The following is a 21,815-nucleotide window of genomic DNA, read 5'->3' on the forward strand; positions in this document are numbered from 1 at the left end:
ATATATAGTGTATATTTATAAAATAATTGAAAGCTAATATTTCTGCAGAAGACTTCAATTCATGCAGAAGTTCGTATGGTACAAAAGTTGGTGTTGCTATTTACATGGAAAAATAAAGTATATAAAACTACCGAGCTTCTAGGCCAATTCAAAAAGGAGAAGTCCATAAAACCTGACAAAATCAAACGTTATCAATCAATGGAACAAGTGAAAAACAGCTGCCATATTCCTGAATTTTTTGCTGCAAACTCTGCATTTCTTTTTGGTTGATTACACGTTTAATCACATATGTTGTCAAATGCATGTTTTTGTTTGGTTTCAGATGATATGCAAGCGTAACAATTGAAAAACAAAATACAAAAAAACCTACAAATGGGTAAAATACTGGTTGTCACTAAGAGTTGTGACAAATGAACAATGTAATGAATGAAACTTTTGTATGTTATTAAATGACACAAAGTAAAAAAAAACAATCACTTAAAACAGAACTGTTTGAGGTAAATCCCTATTAAACTCAGGAATAATGTGACTCGATCCCATGTAATTAAACAAGCAGAACACGTTGGTTTAGGTTCCGTATTTTTACAATGACTGTCATCTTTAAAGTCTCCCACACAAGCTGCATATTGCATCACATGGGCAACATAATGCTGTTCCTTTACACCGTTTAGCAAGTGTGACATTGGTCCTTTGGAGTATATAGGTACATCCTCACCTCCATGTGTTTCATATTCTACTGGGACGGCAGCTTGAGGTATGTAATCGAAGGAAGCTACAATGTTATAAAGGTATATATCTTAAAATACACAAAAATATCCAGCGTGTGTAATTACTAGTATAAAAAAAAATTACATTATATACTGAACTTCCAGGAAAAAGTCTTAATCCAATAGCAAAATCAAAACCTCAAACACATCAAACGAGTCGAATTGATAACAACTGTCACATTCCCGACTTTGAACATGCTTTTTCTTATGTTAAAAATAGTGGATCAAACCTGTTTTATAGCTAGCTAAACCGCTCACTTTTAGGACAGTCGCATAAAATTTAACTGTATTGACAAGTTTAACATGTTTTTATTGTCATTCTTGTTCTGAAAAAATAGATATTCTACCTAGTCTGATTTTAAACGAAGAATATGAGTTTAGTCTGATTTTACCTCTAGGCATATTTATTTTAAATCCTTATCGATATTGAATATTTGACAATAGAAAGAAATTGGAAGTTATATAAAATGCAAAACAGATTATTTTCACCCTATAAGAAAATTAATTATGATTGGTGTCACATTGCGTGAACTATTGCTTTATATATGTTTACTTTTTGGTCCCTTTTATTTAGATGTTCTTGTTCGTTATCCGAGAATTGCCTCGTTTCATGTATTAGATCAACTATTTCCTTATTTTTTTATTTTGTCCTTAAGGCATTAAGCTCGTTTACTATCGAAGGCCGCACTTCTTTCTAACCCAAATTTTGTAAACGTTGTCTTGCGTTTGTTGTTGTTTTCTCAACGCTACAAAGGTCTTTAATGACCTTGTTTGAACTTTCAATAATGCATGCACATGTTGTTGGTAAACAGACTTTTTACAAACGTAGAAACAAATACTTTATTTAATCAGGTTAAAGTAAGAAACAAATGTAGCGTTTGCATAGTTTGTCAAAAGTTATGTAAACTTTGCAAACGTATGTTTGAAAGAAATTATCAAACCATGTGCGCGCTTAGCCGTTTGCATCGTTTGTTAGAAAGAAATGCACTCTAATTCACCGTCACTTTTTATTTTTACGCATCTGTAGAAAGAGCGATTAATCTAGATTTTCAACTGAAACTTAACTTCGGATGCACCAAATTTATGAAAAGTTTTCCTTCCACTTCTGACACTAAGTCGACACTATAACTGATGTACGTTAATCTATTAGGTAGTTAGTACAACAATGCTGCTTTGTACGATTTATAACATGTTTTATTTAATTTTCTGTTGATCAACTCCTTCAGGCAAAGTTGACCCACGCTGAATTTGGTTATCTGTTGAGGTCCATTGGTCATAAAGCACCTCAAGTATTTATTAATAATCATTTATACATTCCATATCTTTTATTTTTGTGTGGTTTTGTGGAAGGGGTTGGGCGTTTCTTATAATATTAAATATATAAAGCCACTACGGACGCATCGACTTGAATTTATTTTTTATTCAAACATAACAGAGTAAAAATGAAAATTGAAGCAGGTTTTTATGACGCTTAAATTCTGTCGAGAAGCTGTCAGCAACTTACAAAATGTGAAGACAGATAGAAGTCAAAGTTCAGCCTTATTTATATAGTATCACTGCAGTATACTTATTAGAAAATTAATATTAACACAATACGTATTTTGTGGCTCATTATCCCTGTTCTTTCTTGATTAAAATCCTCGTAATATGTTTGTGATGCAAAACCGTGATCTTCTTCATAAATAAGGTATAGTTTGACTGGTCAGATTTGAGTATGATCTCTATATACCATGAGCTATGTTTTAACCTTATTGTCTACAATCATCAAAGACATACTAAAAGGGGTATGCATATTAAAGAAATATGTTTATTTGTAGTATTTGCATGTTTCCCTTCAGTCCTTCTCTCCTTTTTTTCTTTTTTTTATTGTCTTCCATTTATCTGCACTTGACAAAGCTATATATCAGATTCGAAACGTACAACTTCAAAAATATCTGACTCACTTGTATCAACGTTTGTCAGATTAGGTCTTTTTCCACTTGTGAAATTAACACCAGGTCCGTTTGCATAATTAAGAGTTGTATATGGCATTCCATCTAACGGTGGTTCATAGTCAATTGGGTTTGCTAGTCCTACAATAAAAAGACAAACATATTCTTGGAATTAAGATTGACTTTATTTGCACTGTCAATATTCAAAACCCTTTCAAAATGAATATAAAATAGATCTCCATTTGCGTGTAATAGTAAGAACCGCGTCGGACAGACATATTTACAATCTAACTGATTGGTTATTTACAAGACTTTCACAAACCAAAAATCAATTCATCAATACTGAAATATAACCGTTTTTACAACACAGTATTTTTTTAATCAATTTGATTCCAGGTCTTAATGTTTTTGTCTTCGCAGATTGTTCTCCGGCATATTAATGTTTTACAAAATGAAACCGTTTGAGTTACTTCGTTTTTTGATTGAGCTAAAATTGAGAAAGGAAATGGTGAATATGTCAAAGCGACAACCACCCGACCATAGAGCAAACAACAGCCGAAGGCAACCAATGGGTCTTCAATGTAGCGAGAATTCCCGCACCCGTAGGTGTCCTTCAGCTGGCCCCTAAAATATGCATAATAGTACAGCCTTCCAATTGATATTTTATAAATCTATGTTGTGATGTTATACTATTGTTTCAGAACAGGGAAAAGGTTAGGTACCATTAAAACGTTTAATCCCGCTACAATTGTTTGCACTGTCCTATGTCAGGAATCTGGTGTTCAGTGGTTGTCGTCTGTTTATGTGGTTTATAAGTATTTCTCTTTTCTCGTTTCCATATTGATTAGTTCGTTGGTTTCCTCGTTTAAGTGGTTTTACACTAGTAATTTTGGGGGCCCTTTATAGTTTACTGTTTGGAGTGAGTCGAGGGTCTGTGTTGATGCCGTTCCTTGACCTATAGTGGTTTACTTTTATAAATTGTTACTTGGATGGATAGTTGTCTCATTGGCACTCATACCACATCTTCCTTTATCTATCATCTTAAATAGTTTAAAGGATAATCTACCGATTTAATGTGTAGAAATCAACTATAAACAATTAAAAAAAACATTAGAAGGGAGGCAATTGTAAAATTAAGTTCAATCTTTAATTGTGTGTTAATGCAGCAGTTTTTATCGTATTTTTAAACGCAGCTTAACATTGCTTGGTTGTGCAACATAATGATTTCGTTCTATTCAATCAGTACTGTAAATATTTTATTTTGTAGCAGTGAATTTATTAACATACCTAGAATGTCGTTTCCCCTGTAGTTGTATCCGCCCATACTGAACACGTGAGAATGATCAGCTGTCACTATTACCAGTGTATCCTCTTCATTGGTCAATTCAAGTGCTTTGGTGACAGCTTTATCCAATGAAACTGTTTCTGTTAAAGCTTTAGCAGCAAGCGAATCATGGTGGGCAATATCGATGTTACTCCCTGAAAAAAAACGAACTTCGATTAATAGATTTGCACTGCTAAGATTTTCATGTTTTCTTAAATTTTGTCTCTCCAAGGATTTTGATAAAAAATCTTCAAACAAATTTCATTCTTACTGTTGTGTTTAAATGATTTAGATCTCAAATAAACTAGTGCTTGAATATAGACATTATTTGGTTATTTTTCACATATTGTTTAGACAGTTTAAACATGATGTATGACTTTACATATTTGATACAATCAAAAATCATTTCTTCGAGAAAAAAAATGTGGCTGTTCAATATCGTTGAATATTTTGCTTGGCAAATGTCACTTTAAACAAACACCTCAAATAACTGTTGCAAATGCTATTTAACTTGCAGAGAACGATGCACTATTCCTGCACGAAACATTGTATCGAATGTTCTTTGTTAGGTTTAGCGTAGAATTCTGCATAGCCAAAGGACGCCCCGCTATTAAGTGTATTAACACACATGAAGAAACATTTTTAAATAGATGGAACTGAGATTGGTGTTCAGTCATCCAGTAGTTTTGTATTTATTATTAACTTCTTGCATTCCAAACGTCTACCAGCAGTGGCATCGACCCAGTCGTGTAAATAGTTATCAAAGGTACCAGGATTAAAATGTGATAAGCTGGACGCGCGTTTCGTCTACGTATGACTCATCAGTGACGTTCAGATCAAAATATTTATTAAGCTAAACAGGTACAAAGTTGAAGATTATTGAGGACCCAAAATTCCAAAAAGTTGTGCCAAAAACGGAGAGGTTATTTCTGCCTGGGATAAGAAAATCCTTAGTACTTCGAAAAATTAAACTTTTGTAAACAGAATATTTATAAAATGACCACATAATCGATATCCATATCAACACCGAAGTGCTGACAACTTGGCTGGTGATACCCTCTGGGACGAAACGTCCACCAACAGTGGCATCAACCCAACTGTGTAAATAGTTATCAGGATTATAAAGCAGAGGAATTCACTTAATTTTTATATTAGTTGAAAAGGATGAAAGATACAAAATAAAATAAAAATTACATAAATTTTGTCAATTCATATTGTTCTGATATTTCCTCGATTTAATGTAAGGTTATTAATTTACAGTTGTTTAGAGTAACTGACTTGCAATACTAAAAAATAAGTCCATCAGTCAACAAGGCATAGTTAGAGTAATAGGCAGAGGCAGAATAATATACAACCAGCAAAAGGAATTGGAATGTAAGCATTAAATCAGATTATAACCAGTTAAGGAATTGCATTGAAATTTGTTAATTAAATCAACTTATAACATCAGAAATAATAAATTAGTGTGGATTAGAACGGCAGATGATGTAGTTTACGCTTATCCTGTCGACACAAAAGTTTCTTTTATACTTTAATAATAGGGAGTGCATTCGATTCCCTCTGCTGTTATTTGTAACCATGCCTTTCATGACCACTATAAGAGATTAGAACATTAAAACAACCGTCGCATCAAATTGTTGGTAAACCCAAGGAGATTATCAAATATTGAAAAATAAAAATATGACATGGTAAAATCAATGTAGAAACATCCTTATAGTTTACTGCAAACCTTCGACTAAAAGGAAAAATCCGTTTGAATTCTTTTTAAGTATTCTAATAGCCTTTTCTACCATTTCAGTAATGCTAGGTTCTCCATTACTTGATGTGTCACGGTCAACTTCATACTGCATATGACTGTATTCAAAAAGACCTAAAATGCACAAGAAAATAATAAGAGAATGTAGTATTGGCATTGATGATCGCCCGAAAATTTTTGAACGGTAATATCAAAAATACTGGCCATACGTCTTGCAAACTGACTATAATTGTTTGATTTTGTTCTAATTGAGATTGTGGCACAGTGATGACTAGTTTGCTGTACCCTTATTTTGACAATGTTACCTTTTATATCTGTTTTGTTCACGCATCGTTGTAAATATAATTGAATTTGATGCGATTGTCATAAAAGTGAAAGGTTTAGTTCTATAAACCCAGGTTCAATCCACCATTTTCTACATTTGAAAATGCTTGTACCAAGTCAGGAATAAGACAGTTGTTGTTCATTCGTTTGATGTGTTTTATCATTTGATTTTGCCATTTGATTAGGGACTTTCCGTATTGAATTTTTCTCGGAGTTCAGTATTTTTGTGATTTTACTTTCTACATTCATTATATAAAATGGCAGAAATTCATACATTAACCATACTCTAATATATCCTTCAATTTTCAAATCTTCTGTTTATATATCATGTATTTTAGAGGTATGATAATTGACAAACAAAGCGTGATACTTTATGTATGTCTTTATTTCACATACATTCGGCTCTGAACAGTTTTGACGCCATACCAAGTCAGGAATATGACAGTTGTTGTCTATTCGTTTGATGTGTTATATCATTTGATTTATCCATTTGATTAGGGACTTTCCGTTTTGAATTTTCCGCGGAGTTCATTATTTTTGTGATTTTACTTTTTACGTGGGACATATAGTTTGACCCTAAATGGATCAGAATATATTTTGAACAACCCTCATTTCGCATTTGTGTAATATTTAGATTATTTGATTTTTTATAAATTCACAAACCAAGTAAATAATCTGTAGTTTGAGGGTCAACAGAATCAAACTCTCCTTTATTCCAAACATATCTGTGATTCCGTCCTTTAGCACCTTGTTTATGTTGCCATTCCTAAAAAAACAAATTTCAATCTTGGGTATTAAATATATTCTCTTTGTGTAAGTTACAGTCTTTCCACCTTCAAATTCACTTCAAGTGTATCTGATATGTGCAATGAAATATGAAGAGGTTGACATATGAAGAGGTTGTACTTAAACGAAGCTGACCTAAAAATTATATAGCTTTTTTCTTTTAGTTTTCTTCAGATACGATTTCATTACAAATAGTATGTTCTAGTTTGCTCAAAGTCATTTCCAATGTCAAAATATAGCTTAACTTGAAGTGTATATATACGAACATTTATTTAAACAACGATGGTTATAAGTAATTATTATTTTTTGTGTGTGTAATATTAAATCTTTCTTTCTATTCGAATCTATGAAAATATGGTTGTAATTTTTTTTCTTATAGTAGTGAAAGTCGACTATTTACAATTGACTAGCAGCAAGAACCATTTTTATTAAATTAGTGACTCAGTCACGTCTGTAGCCCTTGATTTTACAGGTAAAAGGGAAAAACGTAAAAGAAGAGGAAAAAAACATCACAAAGAATAAATCAGGAGAGACAATCATGCATTGTGCTTAAACTTTGCATGTCTACAGTATAGTGTGATGTGTCTTAACTTCACACAATCGATAGTCAATTACACCTACTGTTATCAGGTTTTGACCGTCTACTCTTCGTCCATACTTGGTGCTATACTCCGGGTCTTTTGTGGTGTTAGGTAAGAAATGTCGTCTTCCCCCGCCCATTGCTACCTATTAAAACAGAAAAATGTAAAGTACAATGTTCAAGGAGGGGCGTAAAAGGGGGAGTATAAGCACGGGAAAACGGGAAATCAAATTGCCATTTCAAGATGAACGAACAATTATACATCTCTTGTACGTTGATCTTTTTACCGATATCATGAAACACGGTGAATAACGAACATTTTTCACGGCTTCACGTGAAAAAAAAAATGGCAAAAACACGTTGCACGAAAATAACCCTTTACCACCCTCTTCTTAATTTAACCTAAAGGCCTAAACTTTAGGACCGCAGTGTTCTTTTATAAAAATGTTTTCCTTATCTTACGATTACAGTTTTAACCGAGAAGATAGCCATTTTGACATAGAATAAATCTCATATCTAGCAGTATCAGTAGTTTTAGCTTATGTCGTAACTACAATCCACTTCCCTTTCACAACGAATGTAACCTACCGAATTAGAGTATTTACCGGATTTGTAATAACAGGAGCAACACAATGGGTGCCACATGTGGTGCAGGATCTGCTTATCATTCTGGAGTATCTGAGATCATCTTCAAGTTTTGGTGGGGTTTGTGTTGCTTAGTCTTTAGTTTTTTATGTTGTGTTTCATGTGTACTATTATTTGTCTGTTTGTCTTTTTCATTTTTAGCCATGGCGTTTTCAGTTTATTTTTGATTTATGAGTTTGACTGTCCCTCTGGTATCTTTTGCCGCTCGTTTAGACGTTCATTTAACACAGTATAAAGTTTAATATCTGGGTTTAAGGACATGGAGTGCGATCTGTGTCAATATTTTACATTGTTAATGAAACCTGATAAAAACCTACTGTAAACATGGTAAAAGGGTCGGTAAACGTAGCATAATATTGACATCGTGTTAAAACTGTAACATAATGGTTCAAGGCTTTTAAAATCCCTTTACAATAGTTTAAAATTGAATAACTTCATAGTGTTTTGATGAACCTTTTTTTATATATTTGTTGGTGCATAGAGATTAGATGTATTTTTAAAGTATGAATACAATAAAAGTCGTAAAATTTGTACCAATTTTATTTTTAATTTATTTCGACGCATGCTCAATAGACGTAGAACAGTGTGAAGGACGCACATACGTCACAATATATCATACTGATTTTTATTATTGTTTCTATGTTTTTTAAATGTCTGTAAAGACTGTACAGTATCCAATATAACATTTTCCAAATAAATGCAAGCCCAATAATTCAAAATAATGTAGTAAAAATCATCAAGTTTAAAATGTATGAATAGAATAATAATTTTATGAAGAATAACACTTTCTGAGGATTTTATTTATTTTCATTTTTATAAATAACAAGTGTGGACACATATCAGTGTGGATAGTATTTTTGGATGTTTGATTTTTTTATGTTTTTGTGTTTTATTATAAATAATTAGATTTGGAACATCGATCATTACAAGAGAAGCTCTGACCGAATCTGCCAAACAATGGTGCATACAGAAGGTGTAATTTTTGTTAATATTTGGCATAGTATTTGAAAAGATGTCCGAAACATACAAGGTAATTTAAGATACAATTTTATTTTTCACTATTTTTTTCGGTGTAATAAGTTAAAATACTACATGTATATTGGACGTAATATTGTAATTAACAAAAAGTTAACCTGAATTTTTGTATTATCGTATACAAACTGGTAAGCGATGTCTTTACATTTCTCGGGAATATCTTTCATTTTCTCGTTTGATTCCCATGCACGATTAGCTGTATGTGCATAAGACGAGCCTGGCGTTGCGTGCGTCAGTCTTGATGTTGTAACGAACCCTCCAGATCGTCCTAATAGAAAAGTAATATAGATTGCAGTAATAAAAAATACTTAAATATATGTAAATATTGGAACATACTATTCAAAGCAAAGTCCTTAATCGTAGGTAAATAAAAAAAAATGAAATAAAGTTTCCGTAGATAACCGCTACGACTACATTAAAAGCCATGTCAGCGATTTTCCAGGACATTTGCTTTCGGCTGGCATCTGGTCTCATATAAACCGTGTCAGAGAAAAAAGAAGCAGTATAGCTGAGTCTCTTAAGTTTCATATATACTTTTTCAAAACTTTTAAAATCTTACAATATGACAAGAAACCAATCTCGTTTCTATGGGTATAGTTGCTAAATGTACTTCCAAGTATGGTTTTATATTTCAACTGTTACCTTGATTAAGTTGATATTATGTTTATATTTTTGCAGCAAGCACATACTTGATTCTGTATGAAGTAATGTTCAGTCTTATCGGACAGTGTTAAGTCTTTAAACAGTATTAGGAATGGAAAGATTCCATTTGTCTAATTATATATTAAACTTAGCCATCTAAAAATAGGTATATTTTCTAACTCTCATGAACAAATTTTAAAGACAACATTTTACTTGTTTATTTCTTACCATCTGCAATGAAATGGTCTAATATAGATGTCAATTTATTACTGGGTATTTCCGACGCACAGTCTCCTTGTGACACCTTGTCATTGACACCAATAGTATAGAAATTTGCCTTCTCTCCACACATTAGGGCCGTTGCTGTTTGTGATGAGTCCGGTATTTGTCTATCACTTCCGTAAGTCTGAAAAACCCAACTTATTCAGTCAAACTTTTTGACACTCTCTTGCACGTTGGTTAATGTGACAAGAAAGTTTGCATTTTTAAAAACTGATCGTTTATCACAAAATTATAAAAATAAATATTGTTTACAGTTTAATTAATTTTTAGCTCTATAAAGATATAGATAATGAATTTCATTTCTTCTTTCATTGTGAAGTAAATAACAATGTAAGAAATAATCACTCCTCTGAAATTGCTTCTCAACATACTAACTTTATGAGTTACACTGACAAAAAAAAAGCTACAATATAATATACTCAATCCATCAAATTTTCAACTTATAAAACGTTTAGGTTCCTTTTGAAAACAGTCAATGGAACTGAGGACAATGGACTCTTAATATACCATGGTTAAAAGTTTTGTGGTATAATATGTTGTACTTTGTATTTTGATGTGTTCCTTTTTTATATACATATGCAACTATTAATACATATATATATATATTATATGTAATTAAGAGTGTATTTTCTGGGGTTTTTTTTTAATGTGTCACAAATATGTTTAAATTTGTTTATTTGACAATAAAGATTATTATTTATCCGAGATTCAGAAAACCCAAAATATCCTATATGATAAATTTAACATGTATGCGAGTTAAATTTCATGGAAGGGACATACAGAAATATAAGAAGTGCTGGAAATTAATTAGTTCACCTCAACCATACGTATAATCGTAAAATCTATCGAATTGAAAGATATGCATATCTTCAGCATCATACAAAACTTATAATGAAAGCGTGTCTGTGTAGAGGACACATGTACATTTGCCAGTGTACGAAATTGTGTGTGTGTGTGACATGGTAGAGAGAAAACATGAGCAGTGTAAGTTTGTGTGTGATTGTGGCATTGTAGAGTACACATTGGTAAGCTGTGTATGTGTATCGTATAGTAGAGGACACTTTAGCAGTGTAAGTGTGTGTGTGTGTGTCTATATGTGTTATTGTAGAGGACACATTAGCCAGAGCAAGTATATGTGTCTGTGTCATTGTAGATGACCCATTGCCAGTGTGAGTGAGTGTGTCTATGTAGATGACACATTGGTAGTGTAAGTTTGTGTGTGTCTGTGTCATTGTTGAAGACACATTAGCAGTGTTAGTGCCTGTGTCATTGTAGATGACACATTGGTAATGTAAGTGTCTGTTTCATTATATGGGGAAATGATTGTTCCTTACCTTTGACAAGGCTACATTTGGAAATTCCTCAAATTTGAATACCGTTTCTTCGCCGGTCTTGTTCATCTGTTGACCTTTATATATCCTGGCAGAGGTTATGGTAGGTATACCCATCCCATCACCGATAAACAATATTATGTTCTTAGCTTTGTTTGTATTGGTTTGGATTTTTAGCTGTTCTTTCAATAGATCTCTTGCAATCGTATGCCAGTCTTCAGTACCTAAAATATCAAACAGCGAGTACAAAACTGATGATTTGTTTCAAGGTAGTTTTCCTATGTGTCTTCATAATAACAGAAGCTAGTGGCGTGTGTCTCATGCGAACAAATCATGAACAATATATTCTTGCATATGTATTTCTGTTTTGAATCTTGCTATTTTACGATTTTCCGTCATTTTATATGATCTTATGTAGCAAATATACTATGGTTACGCTTCCGATTTTTAAAATAAAAAGGCCGAAAGATTTCAGAGTAGACAATGTTCATTTGTACACGGACAGGAGCCTAAAACATGTATAATTCACCTATATGCGAACAAATTGTTCATTCGACATAAGTATTGGCATATTGGCATTTTTATTTTAAGGGGCTTATAGCGAAAATCAAAGGAGTCGCATTTCCTCCAACGAACCTCGACCTTTTGTCAGCTATTGCAATGCTACAAATAAATACAACCTCACTCTTGGGAAGATTTCCTCTTAGTAATATAAAAATAAGGAGATGCAGTAGGATTGCATTTATAGGCAACCGTACGGCATTAAACAATCAGAAAAAAAAATTAATATCGTATAGGTGCTTATATTATAAAAGGCCTCGACATGAAAAATATGAAACATTCAACTAAAAAACTATTGCCCTCATTTATAAAGAAACAATATACGAAAAAAAACAACAAATATGACAGACATCAACCAACAACAACCTCTCAACAGGCTCCTGACTTGAAGCACATAAATAATGAGGTGGGGTTAACACGATTGTGAGCGGCTTTTTTTCCCTTTACCTTGGACAGTGCTTTTACAGCTCAACATTAGGACATACTACAAAATCTGTCTCAATTAACTTAGTCTCGATAAGAAGTGCCTGTCCCATATCAGGAGCCTGTAATTCAGTTCATTTTGGTACATAAATAAGGCCGTCAGTTTTCTCGTTTGAATCGTTTTACCTTGTCATTTCGGGGCCTTTTATAGCTGACTAGTGACCTATAGTTGTTAATTTCTGTGTCATTTTGGTCTCTTGTGGAGATATGTCTCATTGGCAATCATACCACATCTTCTTTTTATATTTGTAGATAAAGATTGCCACTGAACATAAGCATGATAAGTATCATACATTATATGCGTATTACTAGTAGCTGATAGGTCTGTATGTATTACACATCAAGTTCTCGCTTCAAAAATATTTAATTTTAACTAACACTGTATAAAAGGTTTGAATATGCATTAAATTAAAACAGACATGTAAATATGTACATAGACTTTATATTATGAATGGATATATGGCACTTGTCTGATATCATTACAAAACATGTTGATATAACAAAAAAATGTGTAATTATAATATGTTGACCTCCAGATTGTACATACAGCCCCGAGCACCAAATATCTAACAACATTGTTAAGTAAATATTAATGTAAGATGTAAATCTCTACTTTAGTCAAGAGTTGAGATTTTATGAATTGACAAGACTCACAAGGCCATTCTCGTTATAGTCAGTTCTAGTGAAGGCCATTCTCGTTATAGTCAGTTCTAGTGAAGGCCATTCTCGTTATAGTCAGTTCTAGTGAAGGCCATTCTCGTTATAGTCAGTTCTAGTGAAGGCCATTCTCGTTATAGTCAGTTCTAGTGAAGGCCATTCTCGTTATAGTTAGTTCTAGTGAAGGCCATTCTCGTTATAGTCAGTTCTAGTGAAGGCCATTCTCGTTATAGTCAGTTCTAGTGAAGGTCATTCTCGTTATAGTCAGTTCTAGTGATATAATTTGACAGAACATCTAAGTACTAGGACTTTCGTTGTTACCAAAGCATACTAGTATATCATTCGATTGTGTTTTCAAATTAAACCTAACAAAGGGATAACAAAAAAAGCACGGGGGGGGGGGGTAACTTCGATATTTTTTTGGGTAGGGGTGTGCCATTTTTGCCTCAAAAAACGTACCCATTTTAATATAACATTCACTGAAATTCAGTACCTATAGTTATATAAATATTTAAGAAAGAATGACCTTTACTTATATACAATATTTAAAATATGACCCATTGCTTATATAAGCACTAACTCAGCATCACTCATAATTCATAAATATACCAGCTACCCTTAAGTTTTTATATATGAATTGACATCGTTTGGTGCACATATATTTTATCGTTATATATTGACCATTAATAATGTAAGATTCTCAATAGCATATTTATATATGATATGTAGATCATACCCCAAATCAATATACAGTTATCAAACGTAAATGCATTTTAATATAGGATGTCATTAAAAAGGAGGGTCATTTTTATATAAAATCTCGCAAAATTATGACCCATATTTTTGGCACATCCCCGTATACCCAATAATAGGAAGTTACCCCCCCCCCCCCCCCCCCCGTGAAAAAAAGACACTACTACTGCTACTGTAAACTGAAGATGCATTATTTTGCCAGCCGTAAAAATGATTTAATGATGTATTTTTCGGAATTTTCAGTCTCATTCAGTCTCGTTGAAATCTCGTTTTTGAACTTTTTCCAAATCATGTGATACAAGTGGAAAAGATGAATGAATTTATAAAATATCATAATCAAACATAACTCTGTGAAAAAATTGTGTAATTACAATGAACGGTTTTTGAGTAATCCAGTTTTCAAATTTTATGACCAATCTAGTCAGTCTTTTTAGCCAAAATTTCGAGGAAATGGGTGAGGGGAACAAATAATGATTTTACAAGAATCATGTACATCACATATAATTTTTGTCTTTAAAATTCCTTGGTAGATATGTATTTTTTTAATCATTTATAAAAATAAAAAAAAGATGAAATAACATGCATTTTGTTCTTAAAACTGAGAAAAATCACAAATTTACAAAATTGACAGCATGGTAAATTTGACAAAAAAAAACCATCAAAATATGATAAAACTTTCTTATATTTAACACCTACCTTCAGTTTTTTTTAAGTTAAATTTATTCAGATTGGTCCACTTCGTCTTTATTGAAAGTATGAAAAAAAGTTTATTTGTGGAACTGTAATTTTTTTCACGATAATAGCGCAAAAATAGGCAAAAATCGATGAAAAATTGGAAAAATCATCAAAATTGGGTCTTTTCAAAGGGCCGTAGCAAAAAAAGAAGTGCAACCCCATATGTTTTTTTTTCACCAATTATTTGTCATATAAACCCAAAAATCAGGTGAAGAAAAAAGTTTAATTCAAGAAATTTTTGGCTCCTCAGAGGTGTAGATTCTTAAGTTCATATGTCCTTAGCGCTTTTATGTCATAGTCGAATATTTTTAAAAAAGCTAAGTATGTATATACATATTATATAACGAATGTTAAATTAAATATGACAAAACGAAGAAAGGCCTTGTTTCGGGAGAAAAAAAAAGATTATTTTATAGAAAAAAGAATATCTTGGGTTTGTACACGTGAAATGTTTTTCAGACTAATTGCAAAATTAAAGGATGTATACAAACTACACTAATTTGAACCAGATGCTCCGCAAGGCGCAGCTTTATACGACCGCAGAGTTCGAACCCTGAACATTGGGGCAAGTATGGACACAACATGCAAGCTTGATACAGCTCTGAATTTGGATTGTGATTAAATAGTTGACACAACACAGGTTTCTGACACATAATGAATGTGGTCTAAGAACTTAAACTTAATCAAAGTGATGGAAATCACTCATGGAAAGATTAGAAGAGTAGTTTGAATTATTTCATATTAAGGTATGGTTGGGAAAAATGAACATTTATAAAGCACTTTTACTGAAAATTGCATTTACAGCAGGTCTTTAGACGGAAACTTGCTTTTCCAGTATGAGGATAAAACAAGCTCAAATTAAATAATATGGGTCTCTTAATTTGCACAATTTTATTTAAACTGCAGTTTATATCTTATCGAAATTATGTTGCCTGTTCTGAACATGTTTCAAAAAAACAAAAAAATGCAAAAATTCTTCTAGTAAATGTTACCAACTATCCTTGTAAGACATAAATCTGGACCAACATCTTAAAACTTTCAAGTGTCAACAAAAAAAATTGAAAAATGTTGTCTTGGGGCATTTTGTAAGTTGAAACAGAGGTTATATGGCATTGAAGATTAAAAGTTTTAGAGTGCCTTTTGATCATTTTTTAAAGTATTTTTCAACACAGGGCATTGAAAATGTACTTTTTCAACGTTAACCAATTAAAAAACTTATCTTATTGAAATGTGGATTCTTTCTCGATTGTAAAAATATATATTCACTTCTAATAAAAATTCAAATGACTAAAATAGACATACTGATTGATGGGAAATAAACTAATAATAATGGTTTGTTATAATTAAAAGTTTTAAAATTTTAAAACTGTTTCAAGCCAATTCCTGATAAAAAAAAAAGTGTACTAATTTAATTGTTGATTAATTACAGATGATTATTAGAAATTTATCAAGTAAATTATAAGGCCTTATTTGAATACCTTTTATTTATTCATATTTATATTCATATCTCATTTTTTTAAGATCTTGTTAATCCATTAATAATTTATCTTTCAGATATAATTTACAGAATCACTATATGTAATGTAGATCAAAAGTAATTGGCAATAAATAAATCTATCATCCTTATAAATATCAAACATCTAATATACACATTTGTGGATTCAATTATGAGGTCAAATACTTGTGTATTAAGAATTATATGTATATTTAGTGGTCTGTATAATTATGTAAGACTGAGGTTGATAGGTAATGTGGTCAATTTGATTGGCAGTTTAGGAGGTGGGGCATTGTAATTAAAAGTCCACCTTGTCTCTGATTGTTTAGTGATAATGACAGTTGTCAATCATACTTCTAGTTGAATCAATACCCAGTTACCTAATCAATATGGGTTTTTTTTAAAAGCCTGTACATCAACACACATTAATGACATACATTCTTGAATGAACTGCTCCAATAATATACCCAGTTTTTTTCAGTTTATATGTGTTTTATGTGCACATACATGAGAACCATAGGGAACTATATTTCAGTGTGAATACATTCAGTAACAGTAGCTAACCTGTCCTGTTGTTATGGAGGCCAGTGCCTAAGTAAAGATTTAGAACAAGTTCTAATCTTTCCAAAAACTTTAAGTTTTAAACTTGGACATTACCTATTATGGTCCAATATCCAAAATCTAAATACATGGTTAGATTCAGCATATCAAAGAACCCCAAGAATTCAATTTTCGATGAAATCAAATAAAGTTCAATTTTGGACCCTTTAGACCTCAATGTGGACCAATCTGATAACCGAGCCCAAACATCAAAAATCTAAATACATGGTTAGATTAAGCATATATCAAAGAACCCCATATATACAATTTTTGTTGAAATCAAACAAAGTTTAATTTTGGACCGCAATTTTGACCAACTTGAAAACTGGGCCTATAATCAAAAATCCAAATACAAGTTTAGATTCAGCATATCAAAGAAACCCAAGGATTCAATTTCTGTTGATATCAAACAAAGTTTAATTTTGGACCCCAATTTGGACCGACTTAAAAACTGGGCCCATAATAAAACATATAAGTACAAGTTTAGATTCAGCATATCAAAGAACCCCAAGGATTCAATTTCTGTTGATATCAAACAAAGTTTAATTTTGGACCGCAATTTGGACCAACTTGAAAACTGGGCCTATAATCAAAAATCTTAACACAGGTTTAGATTCGGCATATCAAAGAACCCTAAGGATTCAATTTCTGTTGATATCAAACAAAGTTTAATTTTGGACCACGATTTGGACCAACTTGAAAACTGGGCCCATAATAAAAAATATAAGTACATGTTTAGATTCGGCATATCAAAGAACCCCAAGAATTCCTTTTTTGTTATTATCAAACTTAGTTTAATTTTAGACCCTTTGGACCTTAATGTAGTTGAAAATGGGACCAAAAATAAAAAATCTACATACACAGTTAGATTCGACATATCAAAGAACCCCAATTATTCAAGTTTAATTTTGGACCCTTTGGGCCCCTTATTCCTAGACTGTTGGGACAAAAACTCTCAAAATCAATCCAAACCTTCCTTTTATTGTCATAAACCTTGTGTTTAAATTTCATAGATTTCTATTAACTTAAACTAAAGTTATAGTGGGAAAACCAAGAAAATGCTTATTTGAGCCCTTTTTGGCCCCTAATTCCCAAACTGTTGGGACCAAAACTTCCAAACTCAATCCCAACCTTCCTTTTATGGTCATAAACCTTGTGTTTAAATTTCATAGATTTCTATTCACTTATACTAAAGTTATAGTGCGAAAACCAAAAGTCTTCGGACGCCGACGACGACGACGACGCCAACGTGATACCAATATACGACCAAAAAATTTTCAATTTTTGCGGTCGTACTGTATAAAAACTAAGTTTCATGACAAAAGCGTACCATGTGTAGAAAAGATATATGTTTTGAAAATATTAACACATATTACATTTGATTCGACAGAGTAGAAATGTAAAGTTTAGTTTAAACATATTTATTTATACTGGATTGGGAAACAAATTTTGCAACTTATATATTATAATCCCTTTCCACTTTGCGGAATGTAAAGGGTTACAATATTTTATGTAAATAGCAACAACATTACCTGACAGACGTACTTTAATTTACTTCATATATATGATTGAGCTCTGAATCTTGATGATATCTTAAACTACTAGTGCATTACTTTAATACGTATGAATTTGACAACGCAGAATAACACCTCATAAATATTCATAAACACAATGTTGTTTATGTTTGGAAATAAAAACTGTGTAAACTGGATTACTCCGCATTTTAGAAGTGACAGAAAATAAAAAATAGGAAATAATTTTATCTTTGTTGAAAATCAAACATGCTAAATATGAAATTAAAAAGGAAGCAAAGAAGAAGAAAGAACATAGGAATAAGAATAAGAATATTAAGTTTTATTATTCCAATCAAGGGCCCTTGATGGGCAGCATAACATGTACACATAAAACAATACATCATGATTTGTAACAGAAAACTCAAAGCATTTTTATATATTACATATGAAATTAAATTAGCTGCCTGTTAAACTGTGACAAAACATTCCATTTGAGATATTAATTGTTGTTATATAATATTTACATATATAATTGAAGGTCAATGTATATTTGTATAAAATGGAAACATTGTAAATGTTTGTAAATTTTCCTACGAGATTGCAGGATGTAAATTTTAAGATTACAAAATGTTTGACGTCTCATTGCAAGCACGTCTCATTTGATTCGTTCATAGGACTTTGATCTCATATATATTTACTCAAATAATATCCTTCGGAAGACTTTTATTAAACAAAAGTTGAATATAGTATAGATTGATTTAAAACATGAATGAATGATTTATTGTCCTGCGGTATTTATTACTATGATATTCAGGGTATCTTTAAAGTTACACAAATGCAAGATCAAGGAGATGAATTACGAAAAAATCAAATGTTGTCAATTACTCAGATTTATCGCCGAGGCGACTAGTGTAAGTTTGCTCATATTCTTTATTAGATATTGGAAAAGAAGCAGATACTTATTTCAGAATCTCGAGTTATGGTCCGTCTTTAATTAGTCTGTTTCCCGGCCGTTATTGAAATTCTTGACAATACTTGTATATTCCGAAGGCATACTGAATGTTTTACGGAGGGGACCAACCTAATGATAATCTTAAATTGAACTAAGATTGCGAAGACCAAAACGCTATTCAGTATCCAAAGTGGTGGGAAAAGGAGTAATTTACAACCAGTGCTGAATTATATTTAGATGTTGCAAGATTTGGAATCGTGACCACAACACACTTACACGTGAACTGTTGCTGACCCCGCAAGATCATTTACCAATAAGAAAGATGTAATCCAATCATGGACTTGCCATAGGTGAAATTTCTCTGTACGTAAAGCATGTTATAAAATTTCAACAATTTAGCATTTAATTTAGTAGGTCAACTCTTACCCTTTGGTCAGACTAGAGTCTTAACATCATACATTTACAGTATAAATAGCTCACTCTATATTTAAGTCTTAGTAATACACAATTAATGAAGAATTATCCTGTCTGCTATTTGTTTTTTAATCAGCTTAATTTTCAATTAGCAAATAAAATTGGTTAGAAACATGCATTCTAACTGCATAATTATTTAAATATCTGAATCAAAAGTGGAAATAAATCTCTCAAATATTTTCCTGAAAAGATTAGTACATTTGGAGTATTTCGGCTTTATAAAACAATCACTGTTGAAGATTATGTTGTGTGTTGGAATTATTCAGTTTTCTTCTTTTTCTTTTCTTTTGGGGTAATGTACTTTGGTAAAAATATTTATACTCATCTCGGAATTGAGACAATTGCTAAATAACTGGCGTTTTTTATCTATTTATCACGGGTAAGACTTGGTATAAATACATCGGTGTTCTAAATTTCTGGATTTCCTGTAGGTTCATTTTTTCACAGACATCCATAATTTATTTGTACCACCACTTAAAGTGCATATAATATAAGAAACCCTTATACTGAACCTTCTAGTTGTCTTTTGGCAATCATACTACATCTCAGCATCTGTTTGAAAGTAACTCGCTTCTCACTTTAGATACAAGTTTAAAGGTAACCAGTCAAGTTTTTAATTGCTAACACATTGTATATCTTATAGCTGAAAAAAGACCGTTACTTTTTATATCAGAAGAATTTTATACAGAAGCCTATTCTAATTCTAATTCAATAGACCACTTTCGAGTTCATCCGTCACCGGCAAAAACTCGTCAATTATACACGCCTTTATGACGTCATTTACCAGATAGAGGGGCTCGCCTGTATCCCTGCACTATTTACGTTCATCAAGCGTCTTAGTGATCGTCTTTGTGCAGGATAAACTAGAAATAATGGTTGCTCTGTAGGTACTTACTGACATTTCCCTAATGACAGCAGTGTTGATTGTCAATTTTGAGAATTCAATTTGCCGAATAATTCGTACAATATAGAATTATAGTTTTCCAACCACTCGCTCAACATTGGAAGGAAGTGACGACGCCCCCAAACGCACAAATGACGATGATAAAGGCGCGTATAATTGACGAGTTTTTTCCGGTGACGGATGAACTCGAAAGTGATCTATTAGGTTAACATGTTATTTGAGTCCATTATGTGTAAGTTTATCGTATAACCCTTACCTGCATGTACTATTGACAGCAACAGAAGAGCCACAAGAGATACCATGTTGAATTGACATAGGTGATCATGTATTGAAAGCAACCTCATCATATATACAAGGCTAATGAAATATGATATGACAGCCAATGGCCTATTTATTACTTTTCACTAGCGTGCTATTCTAAGTGGTCACAAACAGGTTGTGGAAAGAGTTATTCAGCCGTGGAGGAGAAGATATGAAAATGATTGATGATTATATAATAACCTTTACTTTACATAGAATAGAAGTTAATAAATTTAAATGTCAAGTTTATCACCAAGTGCATGTAAATATATCTATTTTTGTGCATTTAAATCAGTAAAAAAACATCAAATATATCTGTATATTATAATCATTGATAGTACATGTATGAGGGTCTTAATGAGGGTCTATAATTTCTGTATTCTTTATTTTTTTGTTAGTGGATGATTTTTTATTCTGTACATCGTCCATTTCTGTAATCATTATTGTATATTGGCTAATTATTTTATTTTCCAAAGTTGTCGTTCGTTGCTCTATATCATATTTGTTTTTCGTTCATTATGTTGCAAATAGATCAGCCATTCGTTTTACATTTTGTTATTTTTGGGCCTTTTTATAGGTAACGGTATGGGTTTGGCTTTAATTGTTAAAGCCGTTCGGTGATATATTCTAGTTGTTAATTACTATGTCATTTGATCTGTTGTGCAGAGTTGTTTCCTTGACAATTTACCACATCTTGTTATTCTTATATAAGCAATGAGGAGAGAACGGAACATTATCACAAAAGAAAGAGATGGTCGCCTATCTGTCAAAGTACAAACAAAGTATGAAGACTACTGTGTGAAATATTAAAACAAACGTGTAAAAAGGGTCAAAGCTAGGGCAGACAGATGAACATTTGAACTCATAGACACACTAATCACATAACTAAAACATTAAAATTCGCGGTAGGAGTTAGTACAGTTTATTTAATACTGTGGGTTCATTTATATTTGTGTGTATCAATTTTCGTGGATTGCTGAAAAC

At 32.0% G+C, this 21,815-nt stretch overlaps 1 protein-coding gene across 1 annotated transcript; it reads right to left on the reverse strand.

The window, feature by feature from the left end:
* Positions 1-289: 289 nt before the first annotated feature.
* LOC143057829 (alkaline phosphatase-like) lies at positions 290-20,894 on the reverse strand. The gene is made up of 10 exons (XM_076231253.1): positions 20,788-20,894; positions 11,407-11,627; positions 10,019-10,196; positions 9,247-9,416; positions 7,510-7,614; positions 6,766-6,868; positions 5,752-5,892; positions 3,986-4,177; positions 2,711-2,839; positions 290-772 (listed from the first exon to the last, which is right to left on the reverse strand). Exons 1-10 carry the CDS (start codon positions 20,876-20,878, stop codon positions 474-476), a joined length of 1,629 nt encoding a protein of 542 aa, XP_076087368.1. The 5' UTR covers positions 20,879-20,894; the 3' UTR covers positions 290-473.
* Positions 20,895-21,815: the final 921 nt, after the last annotated feature.

The sequence above is a fragment of the Mytilus galloprovincialis genome, chromosome 13 (genome assembly GCF_965363235.1).
Source record: "Mytilus galloprovincialis chromosome 13, xbMytGall1.hap1.1, whole genome shotgun sequence".
In the NCBI taxonomy this organism is placed as follows: domain Eukaryota; kingdom Metazoa; phylum Mollusca; class Bivalvia; order Mytilida; family Mytilidae; genus Mytilus; species Mytilus galloprovincialis.